Genomic DNA, 10,829 nt, shown 5'->3' with positions numbered 1-10,829 from the left:
CACCTAAGACATATTGGCCAAGAAAATACCGCATATCATGTATGTACTTTAAAAATGAACAGTAAAGCTAATGCAGTGTAAATAAGGTCCTTTAAAACTAATTTTGCTTTACAGACGGTGTAGGATTTATGAAATAGCGTCTTTTGCAAGTTTTTCTGGCTTCATATTTTCTTAGGAGTTGTCCTATAAGAGTTATGTAATTCTCGTGTTTAGCAGTAATTGAACCTGCCATTTCTGTCTAGGGTGATTATTTAAGAATTACTTTTTTATGTTTCTTCTTACTGTAGATGAGTTATTACACAGGTTTTGATGGGGACAGCGGAGTCATATTGTTGAAACCTTGAGAAAAGCAATATGCTTTGTGTTGTAATGAAATGGTGATTATAAAGAACAGACTGCCGGTAGTTCTGGGTAGTGTACAGCTGGTGCATACTGAAAGTCTTGGAGAGTTTTGAGAGCGCTTTTTTTCTGCCCCACCTGGTGTAAAGAAGGAATGCAGAAAAGAAGTTTTATTACCTCTTATCTGTAGAGTCCATATGAGGTGATAACTGAGATACAGATTCCTGAGACAGCGGAAGCTAGCATTACTATCAGTCCGCAGCCTAAAAGTGATAGGCAGATAGGAAACCAGTTTATACATGTCTGCTTCATAATTTTTTCCCCAGGCTCGAGAGGCAAATTTTCCTGCTACTAGTTGCAGACATTGGATTGGTATTTCTGGTGGTCTCCAGTAAACTTCACTTAAAATTTTACCTTAAAGTATGATTACTGAGTTTGCATTGTCAGCAGTCATTTAAAAGAAAAAAAAAATATTTCCAACTTCTTGGGCTGTTGTTAAACCTGATTGACAAAAACCACAACCACTAGAGAATTTAAGGAAAGCTTATTTAAAGAAAAAGAAAAACAAATCCTGTGACATTTTCAGTTTGGGAGTGGAACTGTAGCATCAGCTTCCTTGGGTCCCTTTATTCTATCTTTATCTGTAATCCCATCAAGAGAAAAATTTAACCGTTGAATTAAAAGTATATATATATTCTTTAGGCAACCGCCTGTCACTGAGACACATTGGAAAGGATTATTGCAGGATATGTTGGATATGCAGCAGAAGGTCTACACTTGTTTACAGCCAGACACTTGCTATGAGGTGATTTATGCACTCTTTGTTTTTTTTATTCTACAAATCATTATAATTGCTTACATTCATACTACTGTTCATATTTGTGTTGATGGGATTTGGGTCTTCATATGCTGTATTGAAATATTATCCCCCAGTTGACTCTCAGTTCTTCAGTTAAACTATTGTTTTATTCCCAAACAGAACCTTTCTTCCTTTTCAAATTCCTGTGATTGATACATTTCATTGGAAGCCTATGCAGTATCCCTTCTCTCTGCATTGCATGTGATTTGATTTAAAAATAAAGACTGAATGACTGGAAGTTCTGAAAGTCAGATATCTTAATAAGTACCTTTGGCAAGAAATGACTAATGAAAGAGAAATGATCTTTCACTAAAATCTTATGAGGTTGAACATAAAGTTTGCATTTAATAATGTCACCTAGAATACATATAGGGCTATGTGCAGATACTTTCTGGTTTGCATTTAAAGTGAAATGTGAAATCCAATTTTGACAGAAAATCATTTGCAAGTGTATAAATCTGAGACAAACTTGTCATTAGCATTTGTGAAAGGCTGTTGTTAAGGCTGGTGTGGAATTTATTTTGATATGTACTGTTTATTTGCATATTCACTTTCATATACTACAGTTCAGCACTTAACCAAGGCTATTGCAGTGTAATACATCTTGAAATCTTGACATATTTTAAAAGTTGTATATTGTAAGTTTTTTTTTTTTTTAATAATGGTTTACAGACTTATTTGCATTTGGCTGCCAATCTCTGCAACTCTAGGGAGACTTTCTGAAAGCAAAGAACTGTTTTGAAGGAATAACAGAAAGAAAGCAAATATGATTTAAACTGTAAATTGAAATGTGTCACTTGCCCCCCCTACGCTTAGGCATTATTAAAATATGTCAAGAAAAGCATGGTATATCTGAATTATTCCTAATTTCATGACATAATGGGTTAGGCAATTTAAAACAGTTGGACTAGTCCATAGTTCAGTGTTTTCAAACTGGGGTATGCCTGCCACTGAAGAGATGTGGCCCTTTGTCAAGGGATACATTCTTAAATTTTGCTAATGGCAGGGGAGCTTCTGATTGGTCAACATGTAGTGAGTAATGATATTTGCCATGCACTGATGTTGACACCAGTACTCCTGCAGAGACGCAACTAGAATATAGCCTCGTAATTACTAGTTTGCATTGTCCAAGATATCAGTTATTTCTATTTTAAGTATGTAAAAATACTATGATACGTTAGCATCACAATAAAGTTACTGTTGATAAATGCTAACTTTCCAATGGTAACTTTTGATGCTCATAAATGCAGGCAAACTGTTCATTTTGGAAGACTGATTTCTGGGACTTTTGTTCACATCTTTGAAATGTGTTCTTTGGAATCATGTATTCATTTTCCTTTTTAGGAAAATAAATTATTTTCGCATAGTACATTGACAGACTTACTGTCTCACTAACTCTCAAACTGATAACATAACTTCTTTTTATGTAAAATTCAGCTGTGGCCTTAGAAATAAATGGGTCAGTAAACATTCTGCATCGATGACGTGGCATTTGTGTTAAGATACTGATGTTAGTTTTGCCATCATGGGAGTTAATTTTGCCGTAAGGGAAAAGACCTGTAGCTTAATGGCAAAATAGCAACTGTACAGTAGTAAAATCTTGATGCAGCATTTGGACAAGTGTTAATTCTCAAAGAAAAGACCATTTTAGAGAGAAGAATCTGTAGATTCTTTCAAAACAGTATTTCTTATGTTCCACAAGTGGTTTAAGTAAATCAAGATTTTTTTGTTTTTTTTAGCAGACTAATATTGCCCTTTTAAAAAAACCCAAACTCTTTAACTTTGGAAAGATTGAAGCAATTAAAACAAGCAAGCAAGAAGAACATATCCAGTAGCTTCTTAGAAATACAAAATAAAATCCTGATTTTGCCTCTGATGTTTGTAGATTCAGATTGTAGCCCTTGCACAGATTTTCATTCATTCTAATTGGATTGTAAATAGGTGCAGCGGTCTACTTAAATTTTCTAAATGGTAGATTCAGGATTATAAATGTGTAAGAACCTCTTGAGAGGAGAAGAGAGCATCACTTTGATCACTAAGGACTAGACTTTATTAAGCTTCATTAGAATTAGGATGTCCAATATTGACTTCCATTTCAAACACCTTTGGTTTTCCTTCAGCATACTGTATGCAATTAAAATGTGATTGTTCCTCATCACTTCTAAGGCATGTGCTTACCTTTACATGCTTTAATTTTTTTTCATTTAAGTGCTTTCATTCTGACTTCAGAAGGGGATGTGGGGGTGGGGCTGCTGCTCAGGGCTAGGTAGCAGCTATTATGCTTTAACCATTGTAAGTTAACTATAACTATAATTTTAACTGCATAATCTTGTAGTGATACAAAGGTGTGTCTACATAAGATGTTTACTACAGAGTAGACCAATTAGCTCTGCAGTAAACCTCTCACATCTATACATGCAACCATTAGACTGGAGTAAACTGATCAACTCTGCAGCAGGGTAGTACTTGCAAACACAAGTACTTTTCTGCTGCAGGGTTTTTACTATGCAGCAGTGCATGTGTAGATGCTGACACAGCTGGCTGGAACACAAGGGCACTTCAGTACAGGGGCTGTCTGCTGGCTAGTCCCACAATGGAGTACCCTTGTTGCCTCAGCCAGCCCCTCTGTAGTGCATTGAGCTGGATTGGAGCAGCTCTGGGTTGGCAGGCTGATTCCCCCTTCGACTCCCTGGCGAGGTGGGGCTGCTCCAACCTGACTCAACGTGCTGCAGTCCTGGGAGCATATGTAGATGTGGTGCCTGGGAGCAATAACTCTGGCGTGATAAGAGCCAGAGTTTATTGCTTCACTTTAATAGTATGTGTAGACATGCCCCGGGTGAGCTAAATTGCTCCAAATTTGATTGTAGATGAAGTCAAGTTAAAATTGGAGTGAGTTTCCTAAACTTGTCTCTCTAGAGGCTCATACTGACTTATTTAGTTACAGCATAACATTAGCTGCATGGTCTTGGAACGTTGGCTCCTCTTCCCCTTTTGAAGCCCCTGTAGATGTACATTTGTCCATACCATTTGGCCATTATTCATTTTCTTGTAATTTATCACAAAGAACTTTTATATTCCAGTGGCTTAGTTACCTAGAACACTAAATACTTGATTGGAACTGCAAAAAATGCAACAAATTAAAAGATTTTATTAATGCGACAACTTAAAGGATTTTCCCTTTTTCTTTTGTAGATATTTACAGAAAGCCTTCTATGCTCAAGCCGCCTAGAAAATATCCGTTTAGCTGGGCAAATGATGCATTGCAGTGTTTCTTCAGTGGATCAACCATTTACCTCAAAAGCGAAACCACAGTATAAAGTGAGCTATGAGAAAAGCATTGAATTGGTTTTGGCTGCTGGCAGAGAGTACTTCAATTCTTCAACCAGTCTGACTGATAGTTGCATGGATTTGGCCAGGTAACATTTTAAAGAAACCCGTCTATTTTATTAAATGATATTCTTTACCTCAGTGGCTTCATTTCAGTTGCAATAGAAGATTAATCTGATTGATAAATGTGACCTCTTTGGGCAAAAGAGGTAGCAAATGAAGATTTAACCTCAGCTTATTTCTGGGTTCCCTTCCTGCTACTTTCTGTTGGCCCTTCCAGCTTTGTTCCAGTCCCTGACTTGCTCTGTGTCCCTACTGTTCTTGATTGCTGAACTGGATCTTTGGGTAACAGCTTTTAAAATTCAGATACATTGGTGGAGCCAATGGGAAGTATTAATCTCCTGGCTACTTGCCATGCTGACACCTCTCCTCCCAGCAGCACCTACTTCCTGCTGGCCCAGGGTGCAACCCTGATGAGGTATTCCTCTGCATCAGACTTTTGATGAAAAACAAGAAACTTTACCTAAATCTCTCTCCTCCATATCTCCCCACACTTCCCTAAAAAGGCTCCTCAAAGACAGATTTTCATCATCTTCACATGTCTTTCATTCTGTTTACTTTTTTATGTCTGTCACAGGCCAGCTAGTTGCTGTGAGTGTATCAGCTGTGAGGCTGCTGGGTTCGTGATTGAGGAGGCGAGTCGGGAGTGAAGTAAAGGCAAACTTGCTTATAGCTCAGCATCCAACAGTTAACAGAAAGGTTAATGTGACAAACAGATAGTACAGTAATAAAGAGCTAATAGTGAATGATAACAACAGATAGACAGAATGACAAAGAGTTCCCACATGGGGTTAGCAACTTATCGGCAGTTTCTCTATGCCAAGTGTGTACCAAGTTGTTCCAGGGAAGTCAGGCATCCCTGATCAACGCTGTCCGAGGGGTCACCGGGAAGGTCCCTTGGTCAGGATCCGGTCCTCACTCAAACTGGGGGTCTGGGGTCCAGGCTTGGTACAGTGATGGTCCTTCTGTCCCGTCCTTCTAAGTGGTCACTTGACATGCACATTCCTTTATGCCTTATCTTATGCTAATCTGTTGGCTTTAGAGCCACTCACAATCTTGCCCTATAGCCGTTACCATATGGGATCAAAAGGTGTTAGAAATTATCGTGAAAGGTTACCGCCCGAACTTGGGTTCACCCAATAAGCAAATTACACCACATTACTCTGAGGTTTGAAATTAGCATTACCTGCCCAAGCTCAACCCCTTAGTTTCTTATTCCGGGATTCCTTGGAATGTGCTAATTATATTGGGTCGTCAGATCTTGTTACGGCTGACCTTTAAAAAAAACCTGTTAGATCAGCTAATCTTGTTTGCTTATTTTTGGGGCCCATGATCAGTGCAAACAGCTAGATTCAGCACTTTGGTTAAATTGTGACAGACAAATTCCACTTCCAGGTTGCAAACTTACAAGCTTAGCATTAGTTAATGTTAACTGTTTAGACAAGTGCCTGAATGTCTCCAAGAACATATATTTATTGCTCGTGATAGTAACCCCTCTTGTACTGGCCACCACATATATCAGGCCCTTTTTCTTTGTCACCCTCCCCAATTCTTTTAGAATTAAGACATATTTTAACAATAGTGATCTGAAACATACTATTAATTTATAGATTTTAATTAATTATTACTTGGTGACTAACTGTTATAACTGTGAGAGTTTTAGCTGACTCTGCGAGTACAAGATAACCCCAATTTGACCATCAGTTGATATAGAACAGGAATAAATCCAGTGCAATCTGAAACCATAATTTTACTGAGCATATTTTTTTTATCTCACTTCATTTAATTTTACTTGGGGCAGCTATTAGTTTTATTGTCTCTTTAACATGCTTTCACATTTTTTCCCATTCTAACTTAGTCTAATCTCTTATTCAGAGGAGCAATGACAAAGTTATCAGATGATCTGAGCTGCAGCCTAACTAGAGAGACCATTCAAAGCCAAACATAGCAGGCTTATTTGGCAACCAGAAAGCTGCCCAACATGTAGTAGGGGACTTAATCCTTTGATCAATCTCAGCCACTATCAGTGCTAAGTTGGTAACAGTTGTGAAACTGACCTAAATCCTATCAATTCGAAGGCTGCTTAGGGTAAAGTGCTCTGAGTATTAAAGTATCAAGTCTTAGTGAGGTGTGAATAGTTGTGCACAGGGAATTAGCAGATTTGGTTTAATTTGGGTTAAATATCTCCTTTGGAAATCAATGGGATTTGACAAGTGTCTGTTTGCCAGATTTAAATAGCTACTTATGTTACCTCCTCAGGTGTCTTAAATGACTCATGCTGTGCTTTCCCAATTCCTTTACTGACGTGGTTCACATTGGACTGTATTGCAATGAGCTGAGCAGTTTGGCCCAATGCGGGGGGGGGGCGGGGTGGAACAACTTACACTTGAGCATAAGAAGTCCCATTTATTTCCATAAGGTTACTGATCTGTCAAAACAATAATGGAACACCTGTCTTCAATAATCCTGATACATCAGCAATTTACCAGGATGTGGGTGCTCGTCAAAACCTGCCTTTGGTATATTGGGTTGTCTTTCAGCCTCTCTATGCTTCAGTTTTTCTTTGTGATGTTAATGTGCTAGGTGTTCTGAGGTATAACTTGAATGTTTGTGAAGCTTGTTAAGGTTTGGGGCCCATGGATAGGTGTTAAAAAGCTTTTCTTTCCCTAGTAAGACAAGTGTTTCCATATTATCAGGGATCCAAGTTTTCTGTTCACCATGGAAAAATGTGGTAAAATGTGGATTTTTCTCATTTTAAGAAGAAAAACCCAGATTTTCTCCTTTTAAAGGAGAGAAATGCAGGAAACAGTGGGTTTCCCCTTGCAGGTTGGCAGAGTTCCAGCCTGAAAGGAGCTGGGGGGAGCAGAAGGAGGGTGGTCAGATGGGGGTGCCATGTGCACATACATGCACATGACTGCTAGGCAGCCTGGAGAGCAGCTCCCACAGGTAAATCGGGGGGATTGAGGACCCCATAATGAGGGATGGAGTCAGGCAGGGCTGGTGCCCAGCCGGGGTGATGCTTGGGGCCCAGTGCTGAAATGTGTGGCCACAGGGCCCGGGCAGGGAGCAGGGTGGAGCTGTGGGCAGCTCACTGGGTGGGAGGAGGGGCTGGCTTCCCACTGCTGTGCACACTCGCAGGGGGGCATGTGGGGCATGTGCCCCCCCCAGGTTTGTGCACGAGTCAGGGGCTGGCTGCCCATCACAGGCTCGGACTGCCTTCCCCCTGGGGCCTCCACAGCCCAATGGGTGGGACTTGGTATGGCATGGCAGAGTGGTGCGGCCACCGTGAGCCAAGCACCACCACGGTGAGGAGCCCCTTTGCAGCTGGAAGTGCAGATGTGCGCCACCTCTCCTCCTGCTGCTGGGCGGGCAGGGGGCACCTTCTCATGGCGGTGCTTGGCTCGCAGAGGTAACACCAAGCTTCCCGTTCTGCTCTGCCTTGCTGTGCTGGGTCCCACCCACTGGACTGCAGAGGCCCCGGTGGGAGGGCAGCAGGGCAGGGAGCCTGAGCCCCTAGAAGGAAGCTCACACCCTATCCCTTTCCACACCCCATGGGCTCTGCTCTGGCTATGTCACTCATGTGGGAGGGGAAGCCGGGGCCCATGCTCTGCTCCACTGCAGCAGCCCCCTCCTCCTGTGGGCAGCAGCCCAGGCTTGGACACTGCTGGGGGGGGGGCGGGGGCAGGGGATTGCAGACCTGAGTCCCTGCCCCTGTAGCCCTGGCAGCTAGGGACCCCTCCCTCAGGGCTGGGGGGCAGGGGGCTGTGGGTGGGGAGTGAGGGGCACCAGCAGGGGTGGAGGGGTTGTGGGTGGGGAGTGATGGATTTGGGGGGTTTTAGTCAAAGAATCTGTGGTGGGGAAGGGAGGTTAGTCAGAGAATTTGTGATTTTTAAACAGAGAAAACCAGGAACCATGTCATTATTACATTGTTGTCTTTGTGACAGTTTGCTTCTGTGCACCCTTGGTCTTGTAATTGTTAACATTTTGAATGGGAGAGGCTTTTTTGTTTTTTCTTGTATAGCACCCAGCACCACGCCACCCTGTTTTACCACTGCAGCCCCTGGGTGTTATCCCACATAGAAAATAATTTCCCTTCAGTCTTTCATGCTCCTTATTTCTTTGTTTTTTTCTGTTTTTTTTTTTTTTTTCCTTACTTTCAGTCTGTTCCACCTGCCTCCATTTTGTTTGTTCCTTTTATATCGTTAATGTGAATAAATCTGAAAGAAATAAAGTTTCCATTTATGATAAAATACAGCTTTTAGAAAATACAGGAGATCATTCTCTTATGACCTTAAGTATAAAATGTTCAAAATATTTCTGTTCTACAATAGGATATCTTAGCTATAGACAGATAGGTAAAAGAAAAAAAATCAGCTGTCTGTTATTTTGAAAACTAATTCCCAGGTTTATCCCAGATATTAACTTTTAAATAAATTAGATCAATTAACTTACCCAGGTTTTTGTGTTATCCTAATACTTTGCTATCTCATTAATGTTATTCTTTAAGCATACAGTAATCCATGTGAATTTTCTCTTTGCTTGTAAGACAAAATCAAAGATCCAGGAGAATGTTACACTTTTTTATATACTCATATCTAAGGGAAAGAATCAAATTGTGAAGTTAGTTACTTCCCTCCCTGCCAGCCCCCTTCCAAGTAGAAGAAAAGAAGAAAGAAGAAAGAAAATATTTGTACTTCTTATCAATTCTTGCAGAGATTTCCATGAAGCCAAACCTTAACTGAATTAAGTTCAGGCACTGCAGTTGTACTGTTAATAGCTGATTTTACTTTCTTCATATTGGGAAGCTGTATTCTTTAATGGTGCATTGCTATTACTGAACTGCATAGATTGGTAAACCATGCGTTTTCTACTGATGCTTAAAAAAACTCATATTTTTATTCTTGAGCATAATTGAAGACTCAGGTGGCTAATTGTTTTTCTCTATGACTAAGCAGGGGGAAGAAAGGGAGTGATGGGAAAAGGGACTGAAAATGCTGTTTTGATTATTTTTTTTTCCTCGTTGTTTGTTCCCCAGGGATCTTATTACTATTTTGCATTTAATGAGTATTTAATGAACAGAGGATTTATCCTTTGAAACCAATATTCTTTTACTCTGTTTCTCCTTTTGTAGGCCATAGCAATTAGTACCTATTCAAACATATACAAACAAACAAAAAATAAAAAAAAGTGAATTGTAGCTCAGCTGCTTAAAAAAACCCCATGGAGGCAAAGCACTGATTTAAAAAAAACCCTCAAAACCTATGGATTCAAAGCAGTGACACACTGTATCAAATGGCACAAGTTAATTTAAGTTGGAGGATTTTTCTCAGTATTCTTTTCCTGAGTGATCTGTGATTTTTTGTTGATACCAGAATTCCAGATGTCACTTCATCACCACGTGCTCCTGAAAGGTTCCAGATTGAGTTTTCAAAAATTTTGAGACAGTTGATAATAAACATCTATTTTTTCTCCTATTAAGTCAACAGCAAATGTTAACCAACTTGTCTTAGAATTATTTCAGAAGTTGTACATTGATGGCAGTCATTAGGCTGCATAAAGGCATTCTTTTCTACCAGAAGAAATTTCTTCAGGTAGAAAAATAACCCAGGAGTTGGATTACACAGCTATTCCTCCAACCCCATGGCTGGAGAACTTCACAGGCAAGCTCTTCTGTCAGGAGGGGCTACAGGGCTGCTCCTTGGGCCACCCCTTCGCTTCAGGGAGCCTATTACTTGATACCCTGTCCTCTCCCCTGCCTGGGAAGGAGGCAGACTGTCAAGAGACATTTGGCAGCTGCTGAAAAGCAGGAGCTGCCACTGACAGCTGGGAAGAGTTTCTGCCCTGGGACAATGCACACTCTTCCTGCCAGTCAGCTGATTGGTAGGAGGGTGTCATTGTCCTGTGGTGGGAACTGTCCCAGTTCTCCTCTGCAGGACAGTAGCCCCTGCACTCCTTTGGTCAGCTGAAGGAGTGCAGAGGCAGGAGAGTGTAGCAGGGCTCCAGAAGCACTGTGGCATGGCAGCCTGTTTCACCCTGCACTCCCCAAGCTGAGCCAGAGCAGTATGTTCTGACAGGGGCCTTTGGTTGTGGTGGCAAGGCTCCAGAGCCTTGCTGCTTGGCACAGCAGCTTGCCTTCCCTGGCACTGCTCTGGGTCAGGTGGGTGTCATGGGGAAAGCTGGACAGGGGAAAGCTGGTGCATGCCCAGCTCCCAGGCCCTTTGGCACCCCTTTCTCCCTCCCTCCG

The 10,829-nt window shown here is 41.2% G+C and overlaps 1 protein-coding gene across 1 annotated transcript in view; it reads left to right on the top strand.

Moving 5' to 3' along the window:
- NBAS (neuroblastoma amplified sequence) overlaps window positions 1-10,829 on the top strand; it is a 457,208-nt gene that overhangs the window by 157,669 nt on the left and 288,710 nt on the right. Inside the window, exons 29-30 of the mRNA XM_019520763.1 lie at window positions 1,042-1,144; window positions 4,391-4,614. Coding sequence (XP_019376308.1) covers window positions 1,042-1,144; window positions 4,391-4,614 — 327 coding nt within the window. The remainder of the gene's footprint in view (window positions 1-1,041; window positions 1,145-4,390; window positions 4,615-10,829) is intronic.

This window comes from Gavialis gangeticus, unplaced genomic scaffold (genome assembly GCF_001723915.1).
Source record: "Gavialis gangeticus isolate Ggan-Ray unplaced genomic scaffold, GavGan_comp1, whole genome shotgun sequence".
Lineage (NCBI taxonomy): Eukaryota > Metazoa > Chordata > Crocodylia > Gavialidae > Gavialis > Gavialis gangeticus.
The sequence above is the reverse complement of the archived record's forward strand: the minus strand, read 5'-3'. Positions and strand labels throughout refer to the sequence as shown.